The sequence below is a fragment of the Scardinius erythrophthalmus genome (assembly GCF_964197995.2).
Source record: "Scardinius erythrophthalmus genome assembly, chromosome: 2".
Classification (NCBI taxonomy): domain Eukaryota; kingdom Metazoa; phylum Chordata; class Actinopteri; order Cypriniformes; family Leuciscidae; genus Scardinius; species Scardinius erythrophthalmus.
Genome location: NC_138222.1, coordinates 60444456 through 60463141, shown reverse-complemented (window position 1 = coordinate 60463141; position 18686 = coordinate 60444456). Strand labels below are relative to the sequence as shown.

Below are 18686 nucleotides of genomic sequence, written 5' to 3'. Positions count from 1 at the left end.
GACACTAAAAATAAATATGATAAAACAAAGATACAAAAGAAATAATGTGAGCGAAGTGAGCAAGCTCTCACTCCAAGTCACAGGTCTTTATACCGATGGTGAGTTAATTAGGGATTGAATACACCTGTTGCCCAACTAACGTCTGCACTGTGTAGCAGAGCCAGTAGGGGTAAACAGGCAGGCGTAACACCTCCCCCACAAAATGTATTCCTCTAAGGAATGCAAAAAAAAAAAAACCAACAACAACAAATTCTCCACGATTGATCCCACTCCACTTGGTTCCTAATTCCTGCTTCCTGGGCCCTAGGAAACAGGATAGAAAGAGAAGAGAGAAAGGGAAAAAGGAGAAACAACAATATATATCCTCATGCTCGAGATAGGGCATCAGCGATGACATTTTCACTGCCCCGGATGTGTTTAATGTCAAGGGAAAATGGTTGTAAGAAGAGACTCCACCGCATTAACCTCTGATTACGATCCTTCATTCGGTGTAAAAACACCAAAGGATTATGGTCGGTATAAACCACGATTGGACTTGCAGACGATCCCAGATAGATTTCAAAATGTTGGATGGCCAAAACAAGAGCAAGTGTCTCCTTTTCCACAACAGAGTAAACCCGCTGATGGACATTGAATTTTTTTGAAAAATAACAGACTGGATGTTCTACTCCATCCTGACTTCTCTGTAGGAGAACAGCTCCGGCTCCAGTATCGCTGGCATCGACAGCTAAACAAAAAGGCTGAGAAAAATCTGGCGCAACAAGCACAGGAGCACTAGCCAACAGTGCTTTGGCTCCATCAAATGCCTGTTGGGTAACAGTGGTCCAATTAAAGGATACTTTCGTACTTATAAGATCGGTCAAGGGTGCTACAATAGAGGCAAAGTTTGGGCAAAACCCACGATAATATCCGGCCATTCCTAGAAACCTACGCAATTCTTTGCGATTTGTAGGCACTGGAAAAGCACAGATGGACTCAATCTTAGCTTCAATGGGGCGAACATGTCCATTTCCTACTATTTTACCTAAATAGGTAACAGTAGCTTTTCCAAATTCGCATTTTGCCAAATTTAAAGTTAAAGAAGCCTCAGTCAAACGAACAAATAACTCCCTTATTTGGACTAGGTGATCTGACCAAGATGAACTATACAAAACCACATCGTCCAAATAAGCATCACAGTCAGATAAACCAGACAACACCTTATTTATAAGGCGCTGGAAGGTGGCTGGAGCATTTCGAACCCCAAATGGCATAACACGGTACTGGAGAAAGTCGTCAGGTGTCACAAATGCAGACAGTTCCTTTGCTCTAACAGTCAGTGGAACCTGCCAGTACCCTTTTAAAAGGTCAAATTTGCTCACAAACTTCGCAGACCCCACTCTATCCACACAATCATCTATGCGGGGTAAAGGATAGCAGTCCGGCTTAGTGATAGAATTAAGCTTGCGATAGTCTGTACAAAATCTGTAGGATCCATCTGGCTTATTTACAAGGAGACAAGGTGAACTCCAAGCACTAAAGCTGGACTCAGCCAAATTATGATCTAATAAGTAAGTCACCTCCTTTTTCAACAAGTCCCGTTTCACAGGGTTTACCCTATACGCATGCTGCTTAATTGGTGAAGCAGAACCCACATCAATATCATGTTCAATCACTGTAGTGCAAGTAGGCACATCAGAAAACAAGTGAGGAAAGGACTCCACTAACTGAAGAATGTCGTTTTTCTCAGAGGGAGATAGATGGGGTAAATGATGGGCCAATTTTGAATACATCTCAGAGTTATTCAATCGTCCTTCGACAACTCCTCGTGAAGGAAAATGAACGCAATCATCCCCCATACAATTCAAGGAGGAACTCTCTGAAAAGGAAGTTCCCTCCCCACTCAAATGTGAAGAATCATCTGACACAGTGGTTACTAACCCCACAGAAGATGCAGAAGGAAAATAAGGCTTCAAAAGATTTATGTGGCAAACCTGTACTCCCTTGCGTCGTTCTGGGGTTTTCAAAAGATAATTCTGTCCAGAAAGGCATTTGAGGACTGGATAAGGACCTGCAAAACGGGCTTGAAAAGGATTACTTACAAGTGGCAACAAAGCTAGTACTTGGTCTCCAACCTGAAATTTCCGAGCCACTGCTTGTTTGTTAAACAACCTCTCCATCTTACACTGTGACTTTCCCAGTTTCCTCTGAGCAATTGCTCGAGCCTCATGCAGCCGATATCGAAAACCACTCACAAAGTCCAAAACATTTTGGGAGGGTTCAGAAGGAATCCAGTTATCAGCTAAAACCGCAGTGGGACCACGAACTTCATGACCGAATACCAGATCATTCGGACTAAATCCATTTTTATGTTACGGCTGGCTCATATACCGCAACATAAAAGAGGCAAACAACCAAATGCTTTAACAAAAAAACAATTTATTAACAAATCAAGCAAAACCAGTATTAAACAATCAAAAGAAACCGACGTCTAGGGGAAAAACACACGCGTGTGGTTACTAAATAAACAATATCTGACACTAAAAATAAATATGATAAAACAAAGATACAAAAGAAATAATGTGAGCGAAGTGAGCAAGCTCTCACTCCAAGTCACAGGTCTTTATACCGATGGTGAGTTAATTAGGGATTGAATACACCTGTTGCCCAACTAACGTCTGCACTGTGTAGCAGAGCCAGTAGGGGTAAACAGGCAGGCGTAACAATGCGCACCTTGTCATTGATGTATGGCTCTGTAAACACTGTGAGTTTGAGTCACTTATAACGTGCATTTGAAAAAGCAACACGCGTCAAACATCTTTCAAACATGAGAAGCATTTATGAACCTCTTGTCCAACAACAGACAACATTTAATAACATGCTTTTACTCCAAACTCACTTCATAACGACAGTTGAGCTCCTCCTTCTGTGAGATGATGTGATTCTTACACAGAATAAGGCAGTTGTGTGTTTATTAGTCATGTTTAATCAAAGCATTTCAATCTTCTGTTTATTGAACAGACAGTATGATGCCCGATAGGGATTTCCTGGAATGATGTGTGTTATTGTATGACTACTTCATTTTTGCCGTGTGTGTGAGATGCCCTCTAGTGTTCAGGTGTTTGTGTGTGTGTGTGAGACGCCCTCTAGTGTTCAGGTGTTTGTGTGTGTGTGTGAGACGCCCTCTAGTGTTCAGGTGTGTGTGTGTGTGTGTGTGTGTGTGTGTGTGTGTGTGTGTGTGTGTGTGTGTGTGTGTGTGTGTGTGTGTGTGTGTGTGTGTGTGTGTGAGATGCCCTCTGGCGTTCAGATGGAGCAGCATTTACTACATTTACTACCGATCAGCCGTTCTGCACTGACAAACTGCGCATAAAATAATCGCAGCCTTTGCCAAATCAAGTGTGGTTTCAAGCGATTAATCGTGCAGATTTAAGAGATTATTTCATTACGTGTTGCTCAGACGAGCAACTGTTCTCATGTGGCTTTGTTTAAAACTATTTTCATTTAGCAAAAAAACAGACAATATGTGTCTATAATGTATGTATATTAACTTGTTTATTTAACCGTTCTATAACAATATCACACTTGCAATATGGTTTTCCAGGAAAAACGGCACTCTTGCTCTTTACTCTTATTGCTTGCCTATATCATAAATAAAAATATGGAACTCATATAAAAATAATATTAAACTTATATAAAATTCAGGCATTCCCCAATGTATTGATTTTGTTATAACATTTTTGTGTTCATAAACCTGTGAAAACCATTGTTGTCTTAACCATAAACTGTAAATAAAAATGTTGTGTATGTGTGTTGTTGTGTATGTTCTTCCAATAGCTTACAATGATATCATGTTGCTTGTTCTAGATCACTCGTCTCAGTAATTAGTAAACATGCCAGTTTTATTCTGTATCAAATGTTCTGTATAAACAAATTACTAAATAAACAAGTGTGGATTTTAACTGATTTTGGATTTTGCTCTGATCTAGGATCAGTCAAATGAAATACAATAAACGTACAAATAAATATTACAAATTAAAAAACGATCGGAAATGTCGTCTAATTTTCTAATACTATTATTTGATGACAACAATACATTTGGAAAACAAAATACAACCATTTCTGCTTTTTTTCTTTTAAACAAAAAACCAAGCTGCACCCTTTTTTAAATTTCATCATTCATTCCGAAATAGGCCTAATGAATGAACGAAAAAGTACACTGACCAAATTACATGTAGGTTCACAAGTCAACGTTTGTGAACAACTGAAAAATCAATAGTGCAGCGCACAGACCTCTGATACTATAGTAAAAAACACCAGAAACTGATTCAGTCTGTATTTTATGAGGGAATAGGAAGATGAACTATCTCAGTAGGCCTATTGTAAACATCAGAGACGAGAAAGCTGGATTGTCCAAAAAAAATAAAATAATTATAATAATAATTAAAAACATTTAAATATAAATGTTAATAAAAAAACATTTGCTGAAGACAAAAGCCAATATGCCGTTAGAACAGTTTTCCATCTTAGTCTATAAAAAAAGCAACATAGATTTAAAAGATTTGTGGATTTTTTAATGTAAATATAAAAGTAAACCCTTGAAATAAGTCGATTTTATGTTATGACATGAATTTTAGTCTGGGAGCTTAAGCCTAGTTTGTAAAAACAGTCATAAATCTCTGTCGCTAAACATAATTAGCTTACGACATTTTCTCCACATTCTTCAACTAAACGTCACCAGTTACTCATTTCCAAGTCGAGGTCGGTCTTTTGATGCTGGATACGAGTGGAAATGAATATTGATAACTGCATAACATATGAAATAAAAATAAATAATATGCATGAACTGTAATAATTATAATAATAACTGCATAAACATAATAATACAATAACTAAATGTCGTAGCATAACACACACACACACACAAAAAAAAACACATTATCATCGTTAATTACTTTTTATATTCTATTGACAGTTGGCCAATGGCTGTGCGCCTCCTGATTTTTCGCTCAGTCTTCTATAACCGTGGATTGCCATTTGTACATAAATCTAATGCAGCGTGTTATTTCGGTTAAAAAGGCTCAGAAAACTCAACTATATTTATTCATTTATAATATTAACACTGTGAAATACTAAAAACTCATTTTATTTTTATGCTGGATATTTAACTTTAATAATGATTGGATTAATGTAATCACTCTTTCTTGGAGAAATTGTGTGGCTCTTAAAGGAGCCTTTGGTTTGAAGAGAAGCTTCCGTCAGTCTACTTGGCCTTCGCGGGCTTCTCGGTCTTCTTGGGCAGCAGCACGGCCTGAATGTTGGGCAACACACCACCCTGAGCGATGGTCACGCCACCCAGAAGCTTGTTCAGCTCCTCGTCATTGCGCACCGCCAGCTGCAGGTGTCGAGGGATGATGCGGGTCTTCTTGTTGTCCCGAGCGGCGTTTCCAGCCAACTCCAGGATCTCAGCGGTCAGATACTCGAGCACAGCGGCCAAATACACCGGAGCTCCAGCACCGACGCGCTGGGCATAGTTGCCTTTGCGGAGAAGCCTGTGAACACGGCCGACGGGGAACTGCAGTCCCGCCCTGGAAGAGCGACTCTTCCCAGATATTACATTTGGCCCGGATCCGTTTTAAGCCCCTTGCCTCCGTTTCTATCTTAGAGACGTTTTCTGATTGTGAACCAGATCCGTGCCAGATAGAGGTTTCAGCTTAAACATTCTAACTGCCATCAGTTCAGTATTTATATCATTTTACAGATCTGGCCCAGATCACTTTTCCCATAGGTAACCGAAAGACAGCTGTGTCTGACACTGATTTGGTCCAGATCTGCAGTATGAATCTGAGCCGATAGCCTACTGTTTTCACATAGGCTACACTGGTGTGGCCCGAATCTGTGATACATATCTGAGCCGACTGCATTTAAAAAAGGGCTAAAAACTGCTCTGGCCCATATCTGCAAAACGGATTTGAGCCAACACTGTTTTGACAGAGACTACCTGATGTGGATGCAAATACTTTTCTCAAACTGTGTGAAGAACTCCGTGGAATAAACATTTTCAAAACAACATGGTTAGCCTACCTAGTCTGCATATTTTTTTTTCTATCTAGAGCATGAGATAAATGCATTGTCATAAGCTGAGCAGTATTGTCAGTGTTTAAAAACTATACAGCAACATTTTGTGATGCTATAAGGTCCGTTACAGCACACACTGTAAAAAAAAGTGTAATTTTACAGGTAATTGTCTGTATTTGTTTACAGATTTTTACCGTTTTGTCATTATTACAGCAAATATCTGTAAAATAAAAGGCTGTAATTTAAAGGTCCACTGTTAAATTTGCAGGTAATAGAGTGCCGAAGTTAAGACGTCATTTTGTAGGACAACCCGGAAGTTAGCGGCGCATGGGTTCCCTCGATCGAAAAGCAATGCATTTTCCCCATAGACTTTTGGAAAATCGCAAAAAATAAGATCTGTGTTCAACAAAGAGTTGTGACCCTAACACGTTTTGTCTATCAAGATAATCTTTACAAGTTAATCCAAAATTTATACATTTTGAAGCCTAAATAAAGCCGTCAGATATAAAATGCTAACGGTAGGCTATAAACGGACTACAGCACACCATGGTTGCGGATCAACGTCATCATCAAGCTTCCTCAAACTTTATTTAAAAAACACGCTCGCTCATTATGATCTGCGCTGTGTATGAACCTATTTTTTATGGTATGAACACTTATCCACTTTTTCATGAGAAATATTGCCCATTCGTTTTTTCCAAAAATGTTAGAAACTAATTGTGTTTATGCGTGCCTCTCTGAGATTTTTTTAAATCTTTTGTTAATGTTTTATTTATTTGTTTATTATTTTGTTAGTTTATATAAACCTTAATATTATTTTCTTTGTGATTAAGATTATTATGCCTTATCATTGTGCCCCAAATAAACTTTAAAGATTATCTTTCACTGTATTATGTTTGATTGTATGTTTGCATACCATTTGCTAATTCGCCAGGAAAAAAACGCGCTTTTACCATCTCAGAAGCACTAACGTTATGGCCGTATCAATTTCCAATCTTATGTCCTTTATAGAAAAACCATAGATCGAGGAGAGAACCACTATAAATCTGGACATGAACAGTGCAGCTTAGATGCTGGTTTACTTGCCGGTATATTAAGGGCCAGCATGAGGTACAAGGTTAATCGAGTCTCGGTAAGTAAAACTAGGGAGAGATAGAGGAGTTATAATAGTGTTCTATGTATTTAAGATAACTATATAAATAATCTCTGAACAAGCATAACACAGTTAAATTCCAAACATTTAATATAATAGTTGTAGGCCTATATAATTATATATGTTGAATTTAAAGAGAATTGTCCAATAGCAAATGCTTATTATATATATTATAATTAAACCATATATGTTCCCTAAATAAACCATATATACTCATTTTGTTAACATTTTCTATATATTTTTACCTGGTAATCCACAAGCCCCAATGTGAGAGCCAGTGTAGTAAATTTTTATCTCACATTCACATTACTGTGAGCTGACTGGAGTGTAGTTACAATAGTATACAAGTAGTATACAATAGTTTAACATTTTATTTGTGTATTTGTCAGACAGGCAACTTACAGTGCATTAAGGCTATACATATCAGCGTGTTCTCTGGGAATGAGCCAAGGGTAAAAGCCAAGTTCACAAATATCAGGGTGCAGGACCCACCCTTTCTATAATTATATCCAAACAAGTTACAATAAAAGTCAATAAACCAGGTATTATTTTTGAATATTTTAATTAAACACATTTCTCAACGTAACGTTAGCCTTTAATAAAACTGCAGCGGATCTAATCTATTAAACAGTGGCAAAGTAAACAAGCTTTTAGATATTTTAAGAGAAAGACAAGGTATTTTAGCTGTTGATTTGGTTATGAAAAACGTTTATTCTTGCTACTGCTAGCCTTTTTTACTCCATCTGGCACGAACCCAGAGTCTCCGCTGGGTAACATCGGACGGAAAACGGTAAAACGAGATTTCATTTTCATTCGATGACTTGTGGTTGCATTTCGGGACAAAACAAAAACAACGTTATGTACATTAACTGAAAGGTAAACTTCTAAGAACGCGAAGCTGAACGTGAAGCTGAAACGCGGGCTCGTGAGAGATTTCATGTTTGTCATGATGACGTCTAAGTCCCCGCCAAAAGATGTAGTCCCTTTTAGCAACTTGTTAGCAACCACCGTTTTTAAGACACAAAGTTTAAAAAAATCACAAGCAGCTATTACTGGTGTGTTTTATGTCAAAGATCAAAAAGTGAAAATATTTAGAGGCTTTGTTAACCACAGACCTTATTTCAGGCGATTTAGCAAAAACCCATTCAAAAAACCCATAGACTTTAGGGCGAGGGAACCAGTGCTAAAATGCTAACTCACTTCCGCGTTTTGGCCTACAAAGTGACGTCATAACTTCGGCACTCTATTGCTTGTATTTTGGTTTTACATCAATTTTGACGTTTTTTAAAAGGAACTTGTCTGTATTTTTACAGAGTTATGTGTAATTTTACAGAAATTATTAGGTAATATTTTACAGATTTTTTTCTGTGAAATTAGAAAACAAAGTAAAGAAGGTATAACTGCGGAAATCAGCATCTATTCAATATGTTTTCCTTACAGATTATTAAGCATGTGGGGGTTAAAGTGAGTTTTTTTAAGGTTAAATAATAGTATTTGTACAGTACCCTACATAGGCTACAGTAGGCCTGTATTGAATTATTTTTTATTTCACATTTTATTTTATAGGCCTACTCATTTTGATCATTATTTCATTGTCTTATTCTCCCATAATTTCATGTATATTTTATGAATATTTTTCCAAATCTCAGCGTCGAATTCAGTGAGAAGTCTCAGTCCCTAGTACCATCCACCAAGCACACAAACAGCTAGTCAGACTGCTGCCTGGTGGTCCACGTACATCTGCAAAGCCCTAACAGGGCCAACAGCACTCTGAGCATCAGCATCATGTGAGGCTGACGGCTCAGCAGATAAGGCGGGCAGGGATAAATCTGTGCTCTGAACGGTGTAAGCGTCTTCGGAACGCAGTTTGGTATCGGACGGAGAGTGACGCTGCAGTCACTAGGTCCGAGACAACGTAACATCATTCACATAGAATGAGCGTAGGTCTCCAAGTGCTTCGCTGGGGCGAGAGCAGGTGGAAAGGTCCTTCTCAAGGAGATCTCTCAGCACTTATTAGTGTGAAGTGTCTTGCTCAACTAAGGACCCAGCAGCGGACACACAAGAAGGTTCCACAGCTTGGGGCTGGGGTGACAATCGTGCTGATCGCCTGTATTAGCAAGACCTTCTTGAGGGGGATTGTCATGGGGGAGCCCCATAACTCTCTCAGGTCCGTGAACCGGGGGATGATAGGCCAGCAAGGGGGTCACGAGGAAACTGACACTCCCTTGTAGAACATAGTCCGATGTTCTATAGCCGATGTACAGAAGTGCAATTTAACACATAGCTGAATGTACATAAACACAGTGCCATTGGCCGTAGCGACAACAACTGTGAATATACGCAGTTAGATAATAGCCCCATAATAGCATAGCACCTCAGAAGTACACAAACACAGTCGTAGCCGTAGCTAGAACTGTGAGTATACGAGTTAGTACAGAATAGCCAGTTGCAGTGAAGGAAACAGGGCAACATAACAGCGTAGCACATGTACGTAACAGCATCGGTCGCTGTAGCGCCAACTATACGCAGTAGCTCAATATAGGCACTGAAGGATACGGGGCAACACCGCAGCATGAACACATCCATGTGCAATAATGCAGCGCAGGTCGCCGTATCGACAGAGACTGTGAATATGCACAGTTCGACTGGGATAGCTAGCTGCACTATATACTAGGGGTGTAACGGTACGTGTATTCGTACCGGACCTTTTCGGTACAGGGCTTTCGGTTCGGTGCACGTGTGTACCGAATGACTGAATGCAATATTTTGTGTGCGGAACATAGGTACGTTTTCGTGTTTCCACACGAACATATTAAGTGGCGGAAGTCTCCGCGTTCAGCGCAAATCCCGCCCTGCAGCTGATTCTAATGTTTTACCAGTGTTTTACCCGTCGTCACTGTAACCTAAACCAATGAAATAGACTGCAGGGCGAAAAAAAGCTTTTCCGCTCCGTGTGCGCCGCCGCACTCTCCGTTCCGTGTGTGTGTGTGTGTCGGCCCGCTGCGCTCTCTGCTCAATGTTCGAGTCCGTGTTTGCGCTGCGCGTTCTGCTCTGTCGTTAACGGCCCAAACACTCCAATCATGTACCGATCACGCACTGGAAAAGCAAAGTCTGCTCAAATAAGGTGAAATTTCTCAGTAGTAGACTTCTGTTTGCTGAGCTGATATAGTTATGCTGGCAACAATGGTAAAATGACCTGCTCTGATCACATGCTCTGGTAATAATAGCTTTGTACTATAGCTTTGGACTATATTTTATTTTGATAATTAGTAAAAAAGTGAAGAAAAAAAATCTTAAATTGATTATGTTGATTGATTATTGAAAAATAATAATACATTGATATATTTATGTTTAATATTATTTTAATATAGGGCTATTTTCTGTTCCTTTTTTCCCCGTGTTTCATTTAATTAGGTGATTATAAGTTTAATTATTGATGATTACAAGCTTGGAGGAATTGCAATTAATTACAGCAAATTGTGCAATTAATTAGTTCTTTTTTTTATCGATTCCCAGCCTTCATTTTTAAATATGAGCAGGCCTACAAGCTGGGATTGGTAATGCTGCACTGTAATCATAGTTATTTATTTATATTTTTCATTATATTTTATTATGTGATATTGGTTTGAGACTGAGAGTATTTTATTTAGTGGAGAACTTTGCAGCAGTATTTTATTTCTTATTCTTTTTTTATTTTATATCTATTTTATTATATTTTATTAAAAAGTGTTTAAAAAAGTGTAAACAAATTGTTAAAAAAAGTTTATAGTAATAAACAACCTGCAGTTTAATGTTTGCATTTCTTTCCCTTACTGTACCGAAAATAAACCGAACCGTGACTTTAAAACCGAGGTACGTACCGAACCGTGATTTTTGTGTACACCCCTACTATATACAGGGTAACATGACAGCATAACACAAGTGCGTAAGAATAGTGCATCCATGTATGTATATAACGCAGCGTAAGTCACCGTAGCTGAGATGCACAGTTAGATCAGGATGGCTAGCTGCACTGAAGGAAACAGGGCAGCATTACAGCCTAACACATCCGTGCACGTACATATATCCAGAAACTATGAATATGCACGGTTAGATTAGGATAGCTAGTTTTGCACTGAAGGAACAGGGCAACAAAATAGCAAAAACACGTCCTTGTACGTACATAAGTGCAATGTAGTCGCTGTAGCGACAGAACTGTGAATATGCACAGTTAGATAGGACAGCTGGTTGTTGCACTGAAGGATAGGGGGCAACATAACAGCATAACACATCAGTGCGCACATTTAAAACGTGTGTATAATGCAGCGCAAGTCGTCGAAGCGACCGAAACTGCATGCATATGCGCAGTTCAAACACAATGGTCAGTTACGCTGAGGGCAACATAACAGCATAACGCTTCAGTGTGTATACACAGATGCAGCGCAAGTCGCCGTAGCGACGACTGTGACTATGCACAGATAGATAGGATAGCTAGTTGCACTGAAGGATACAGGGCAACGTGATAACAGTTACATTGATGTGTACAAAGCACAGCGTCAGAGGCATAGCGACATCGACTGTGAATACGTAGTTAATCAGAATAGTCGGTTACACTGAGGATACAGGGCAATATATAACGGCATAAATCATAGACACATATCAATGTACATAACACAGCGTCAGTGGCAGCGCACAACAACTGTGAATACACAGTAATCAGAGTAGCCAGTTGCACTGAAGGAACAGGGCAATATATAGCGGCGTAATTGTAACACATATCAGTGCGTAGTGTGTAACACAGCGTCAGTTGCATCGCGCAACAACTGTGAATACGTAGTAGTCAGAATAGCCATTTGCACCGAAGGATACAGGGCAATATACAACGGCAAAATTCATAACACATATCAGTGTGTAGTCTGTACGTAAACACAGCGTAGTTGCATCGCGCAACAACTGTGAATACATACTGTGTAGTAATCAGAATAGCCATTGCACTGAATGATACAGGGCAATATATAATGGCATAAATCATTATAACAGAGTGCGGTGTGTACGTAACACAGCGTCAGTTGCATCGCACAACAACTGTGAATACGTACTGAGTAGTAATCAGAATAGCCATTGCACTGAATGATACAGGGCAATATATAATGGCATAAATCATTACACATAACAGAGTGCGGTATGTACATAACACAGCGTCAGTTGCATCGCGCAACAACCGTGAATGCGTAGTGGTCAGAATAGCCATTGCACTGAAGGATACAGGGCAATATACGGCAAATTCAGAATATCAGTGTGTAGTGTGTACGTCGTAAACACAGCGTCAGTTGCATCGCGCAACAACTGTGAATACGTACTGTGTAGTAATCAGAATAGCCATTTGCGCTGAAAAATACAGGGCAATATATAGTGGCATAAATCCTAACACATAACAGTGCGTAGTGTGTAACACAGCGTCAGTTGCATCACACAACAACTGTGTCTTCGTAGTAATCAGATTAGCCAATTGCACTGAAGGATACAGGGCAATATACAACGGCAAAATTCATAGCACATATAGTTTGTAGTGTACACATAGGCTAAACACAGCGTTAGTTGCATCGCACAACAACTGTGAATACGTACTGTGTAGCAATCAGAATAGCCATTTGCGCTGAAAAATACAGGGCAATATATAGTGGCATAAATCCTAACACATAACAGTGCGTAGTGTGTACATAACACAGAGTCAGTTGCATCACACAACAACTGTGTCTTCGTAGTAATCAGATTAGCCAATTGCACTGAAGGATACAGGGCAATATCGCGGCATAAGCATAACACACACATCAGTGTACATAATCACAGCGTCAGTGGCAGCACAACAACTGTGAATGTTGTAATCAGAATAGCCATTTGCACTGAAGGATACAGGGCAAAATATAACGGCACAAATCATAGCACATATAGTGTGCAGTGAGTACATAAACACAGCGTCAGTGGCGAAGCGACAACAACTGTGAATACGTAGTTGAATGGCCAGTTGCCCTGAAGGATACAGGGCAAAATATAACGGCACAAATCATAGCACATAAAGTGAGCAGTGTGTACATAAACACAGCGTCAGTGGCGTAGCGACAACAACTGTGAATATGTAGTTAAATCAGCATGGCCATTTGCACTGAAGGATACAGGGCAACATCAGCTGTAAGCACATCAAAATGTAATGTTACGTAGGCCCAGCGTCAACAGCATAAGCGGTAACGACTGTGCAACAACACTCACTGGATTGCGGCTGTGCACTTCCATTGTCAGAGAGGGGCGGCTAGAGACCTCTATGCTAGAGACTCATAGCATCCGTACTTTCCCTTTTAGACACGGAGCCATGGCCTTTGCCTCGTCTCTCTAGACGCGCGTCTTGCGCACGACTACCAAAGGACGCCGTGGAAGACGGAGTCTTTCTTGAAGTAGCCTGGCTGAGATACCGGGCTAAAGTATTCCTTATCAACAGGGCCTATCGCGTCGAGTCCTTCTAGCGTGCCCGCGAAGAGGACCGGAGTGGCGACGGGCAGCGTACTCGTCCTAGGGCGGGAGAGGGCCCACCAGCGGCCTGCTGGCGGCAGTGGGCCTCATCCCCGCTGATGCCCGGGTTTATTCCCCTGAGGGCGCGCACTGTCCAGCACATGCCCGTCGTGAGTGCGGCCTCGGTTGATCCTTGTTAGGGTAGAGCGAGTCGATAGGACCCGCACATATCTGGCATGTAAGTTAGCAGCCATCGGATGCGGGGAGGAAATATGCTGAGTAACCTCTATTGCAACTTCCACGATGACTTCAGATAAGACTTCTAGCGTGAAGAAAGAGATTCTGACGTAATTGTCGCGCCCATGCTATTTATACTGCCCGCGGACCGGTCATTATTTGCATGTTTCGTGTCAATTGGCCAGCTGTCTCCAGCTGGCGTTAGCCTATAAGATTTCAGTGAAAATGAGGAGGAAGGGAGTTCCCATATACGTCAGTGACGTCGAAGTGACCGCCTTGAAAGGGAACCATAGTTAATTTTCGTAAGGGTTAACATGGCTATCTCAAGACTGGTAAGAAAACGAATTCAGTAAATACTGTACTTGTTGATGATACAGGAAAGCACATGAGACTAGAATATGAACACAACATGATAAACTGCAAATTCTGGCTGCATCTGCTTGCCAACACGTAGCTATAGAATGCATATGTGCATATATTAGGCTTATAACATAAAAGTTGATAGAATGTTTGTGTTCTGATGAAGAAATTAACGTATCTACATTTTGGATGACCTGGGGTCACCATAGTAGCCTTTTTCATAGGATACTTTTGATCATTGGTTTGAAAATTGCATTGATCCAGATGAACAGACAGTTACACCCCTAACGTTAGGTGTCTTGTCTCAAAACATCACTGTTAGCCTTTCCTGCTCTGCTTCCAGATCATAGTCAGGTTTTGCATTGTCTCAGTGGAACATATTCTTACATGTGTAAATGTAATACTGAGTTGTTAATTTTTTTTTTTTTTTTTTGTGATTTCAGGTCAAGTGGAAAGCAGAATGATCATGGCAAACAAGGTATGGGAAGAAGTAATTTAAAATATCATAATGGCCGAGTCTTCTGATTCCATATGATTGCACTAAAAGTGGCAGAAAATTTAATTTGTTTTATACTATATTTTCCCATATATTAGGGCTGGGCGATATGGCCTAAAAATAAAATCTCCGATTTTATTTTTTTTAATTCGATTTCCGATTTTTTTCCGATTTTCCCCCCTACTTATTAAGGAAAGCAATAAGTACAAACGGCAGACAACTTAAAGCAAATTTTAGCTGTATTTAAATTTAAAGCAATACAGTGATATTTTTACATGTTCTAAATTATATACTAAGCTTGTATTTCCTATCATTCACGTATCTTGATGTTCAGTGTTTGTTTAAAGCTACACTGTGTAACTTTTTTAGTTGATTCTTAGCAAAAAACACTTAGTTCTTTCAAAAATATATGTGCTCATTAATGTATATTTACTTCTTTCAAGTAATAAAGTATTCTCTTAAGTTTATAATCTGCCATTGAAAGTACATACGGGTGAGGGGTTCGAATGCAGGTCGCCATGTTGCCCCTCCATCTTGAAACTACATTAGCCAAAGTGGGTCATGCCTGTAAATTCAAGCTTCGCCTTTTGCGTTTTTCACTCAGTGACACCGTGACGAATGCGAGGGGGAGATTACTCGCGAGATCTCGAGTGCCGGCAGATTTGAAAGATAGTGTGGTGTGTGTGTGTGTGTGTACTCACATTTGAAAGAGAGAATTAAAACGTCAACGCGACAGGCAAATCAGCAAGACCATAGTCAACATTGGAGTAACTTTTCCCAGATGGAAAGAGCTCATGAGGAGAAGATTTTAAAACGGACGCCGAGGTTGCCTGCTTAATTCATTTGTGTAAATTCGAAGTTTTATAGTTGCTTGTCTAACCATAGCATGGTTGTGCATAACGCCAGAACGACCTGTAACTTCATCCTCGCGTCAATGGTGAAAAAGTATTGTTTACCTTGTAACATAAATCTGTGCTGCGACGGATCACAGGTGATGAATAGTTTTAAAGGCACAATTTTTTAAGCTATATAAAAAAAGGACACTGTAAATTTTAGTTATTTTTAATTGCTTTTACTTTGTACACATTGTAATGTTAGCCTAATCTGATTATGCTGGGATAGCCGATTCCAAGGGTGACGTTTACCTCCTGACATCTGTCCTGTAGTTTTATTCATTTTAGACGTATTGTTTATTATTGTCATGGACGAAGTCGATAACTGGAAGCCATGTTAATCTTGGAATAATACGGCCACCGTAGGAGTTAAAACGCCCTCGGAATTGAGAGGAACAGAAACTAATATTCACTGGGTAGTCATATACAATTTCACCGCTAGATGGGGGTAAAAATCACACAGTGTAGCTTTAATGAGTAATACTGTAAATGTGCAGGTATGCCGTACTTGTACGTTTAGTTAATTTAACAGAAATTAACTGTACATTTGCTATTATTAAGTACTTAAATAGAGATTGGTCAAAGTTGTGAAACGATCTGCAAAAATTAAAACTGTAAATATACAAACTTTGTATTTGAATTTATGTACTTACAGGTGCTGGTCATAAAATTAGAATATCATCAAAAAGTTGATTTATTTCAAGAATTCAACTTAACAGGTGAAATTAATATATTATATAGACTCATTACATGCAAATTGGGATATTTCAAGCCTTTATTTGTTATAATTTTGATGATTATGGCTTACAGCTTATGAAACCAAGAAATCAAAATCCCAGAAAATTAGAATATTGCATGAAATCACACAGTAATTACACAATAATATCATGGTTATTGAACCAGGTTTGGGTTATTTTGGCAGTATGGGCCGGTGCAAATCCTGCTGGAAAATGAAGGAAGCATGAAGTGCTCTGAACATGTCCTGGTAGACGGCTGCGTTGACTCTGGATTTAATAAAGCACAGTGGACCAAAGTCCTCTTTTCTGATGAGAGCAAATTTTGCATCTCATTTGGAAACCAAGGTCCCAGAGTCTGGAGGAAGAATGGAGAGGCACACAATCCAAGATGCTTGAAGTCCAGTGTGAAGTTTCCACAGTCTGTGATGGTTTGGGGTGCGATGTCATCGGCTGGTGTTGGTCCACTGTGTTTTATGAGGTCCAAGGTCAACACAGCTGTCTACCAGGAAGTTTTAGAGCACTTCATGCTTCCTGCTGCTGACCAACTTTATGGAGATGCAGATTTCATTTTCCAACAGGACTTGGCAACTGCACACAGTGCCAAAGCTTCCAGTACCTGGTTTAAGGACCATGGTATCCCTGTTCTTAATTGGCCAGCAAACTCGCCTGACCTTAACCCTATAGAAAATATATGGGGTATTGTGAAGAGGAAGATGCGATACGCCAGACCCAACAATGCAGAAGAGCTGAAGGCCACGATCAGAGCAACCTGGGCTCTCATAACACCTGAGCACTGCCACAGACTGATCGACTCCATGCCACGCCGCATTGCTGCAGTAATTCAGGCAAAAGGAGCCCTAACTAAGTATTGAGTGCTGTACATGCTCATACTTTTCATGTTCATACTTTTCAGTTGGCCATCATTTCTAAAAATCCTTTTTTTGTATTGGTCTAAAGTAATATTCTAATTTTCTGGGATTTTGATTTCTTGGTTTCATAAGCTGTAAGCCATAATCATCAAAATTATAACAAATAAAGGCTTTAAATATCTCAGTTTGCATGTAATGAGTCTATATAATATATTAGTTTCACCTGTTAAGTTGAATTCTTGAAATAAATAAACTTTTTGATGATATTCTAATTTTATGACCAGCACCTGTATTGCATTTTTATTCATAACTTCATAGTTATTTTACACAGAAAAACTATATATTAAAAGATAATTACTGTAGATAGACAGAGCATTATTATAAAAGAACTTTATGTATGCCTAGGTAGCATAGGTTACTATGATACCCTAACTGACAAAAATGCCGAAAATAAGGCAAAAGGACAATCCAGTGGTGATTTAAGCGGAATCGTAACACATCCGGCGCAGCTCCGTTAGGCGGAATCGTTTCACGCACCTGTTACGCATCTGTAACGGGATGATCAGGCGGTGCTGGATCGGCGCTGGCACATATCCGCAAAAACCCCTAAAAACAGACCAGAAACGGCTTTGGCCCGATGTGCGTTTGGACTCAGGAACGAGTCCGTGAGGCGGATGCGGGACAGACCCGGCTCTATCGTTTTGCGGTTGCGGCCCTGTTCCGTTACAGCGTCCAGTGGCTATCTGGGTTGGCCTTAGCGCGAGCCTTTCCCCCGGTTTTACCTCTTCCACTCATTGCGGTTTATGTTTGTTTACGATTTGAGACTGGGGAACAAATACAATTGTTAAGAAGACAGCCAATAAGCGTGCTCTTCACTGCGTGACGTCAGATAGTTTATGCCTGCTGAAGACAGATGAGAATTAAGTTTTCTGAGGCTGAGGAAACAGTAGCGATCGTTAATCATAAAGTGGACATTCCCTTTCGTGAGTCATTGAAAATATGTAAGTTCAATTTGCTGTATTTACTAGGCGACTCTATATTTATGTTAGACAAGTAATTTATGACTTATTGGTCTGTTATCGCTTGCTTGTTATCTCGCGCGAGCAGAGTATACAGTAGCAAATCCCGTGTACAAGTTCATTTTCTGTATTGCTGCCTTACTAAGTTTAATTCATCATTCAGTGATATTAAGTGATGTTTGTAGGTTGTAAACTTATAGTATTTGATATTGTATATTAGTGGATTGTTAATTACTTGTCGATCGTCACATTTACCGTGCTGAGTGAAATTAGAATGACCTTTAGCCTACTTTCCTTCCGTGCGCTTCATGCGCCATCTAGTGACACTGCATAGTACTACAGTAATGTTTTTTCAGTACATATACTTCGAGAAAATGATTGTTTC

The 18686-nt window shown here is 39.7% G+C and overlaps 1 protein-coding gene across 1 annotated transcript; it reads right to left on the bottom strand.

The window, feature by feature from the left end:
- Positions 1 to 5239: 5239 nt before the first annotated feature.
- On the bottom strand, positions 5240 to 18077 carry LOC308687133 (histone H2A-like; the record flags this gene model as incomplete). The annotated part of the gene is made up of 2 exons (XM_081359397.1): positions 5240 to 5576; positions 18010 to 18077. The coding sequence occupies 2 exons, from the start codon at positions 18075 to 18077 to the stop codon at positions 5240 to 5242; spliced, it is 405 nt and encodes a 134-aa protein (XP_081215523.1).
- Between the last annotated feature and the right edge of the window lie 609 nt (positions 18078 to 18686).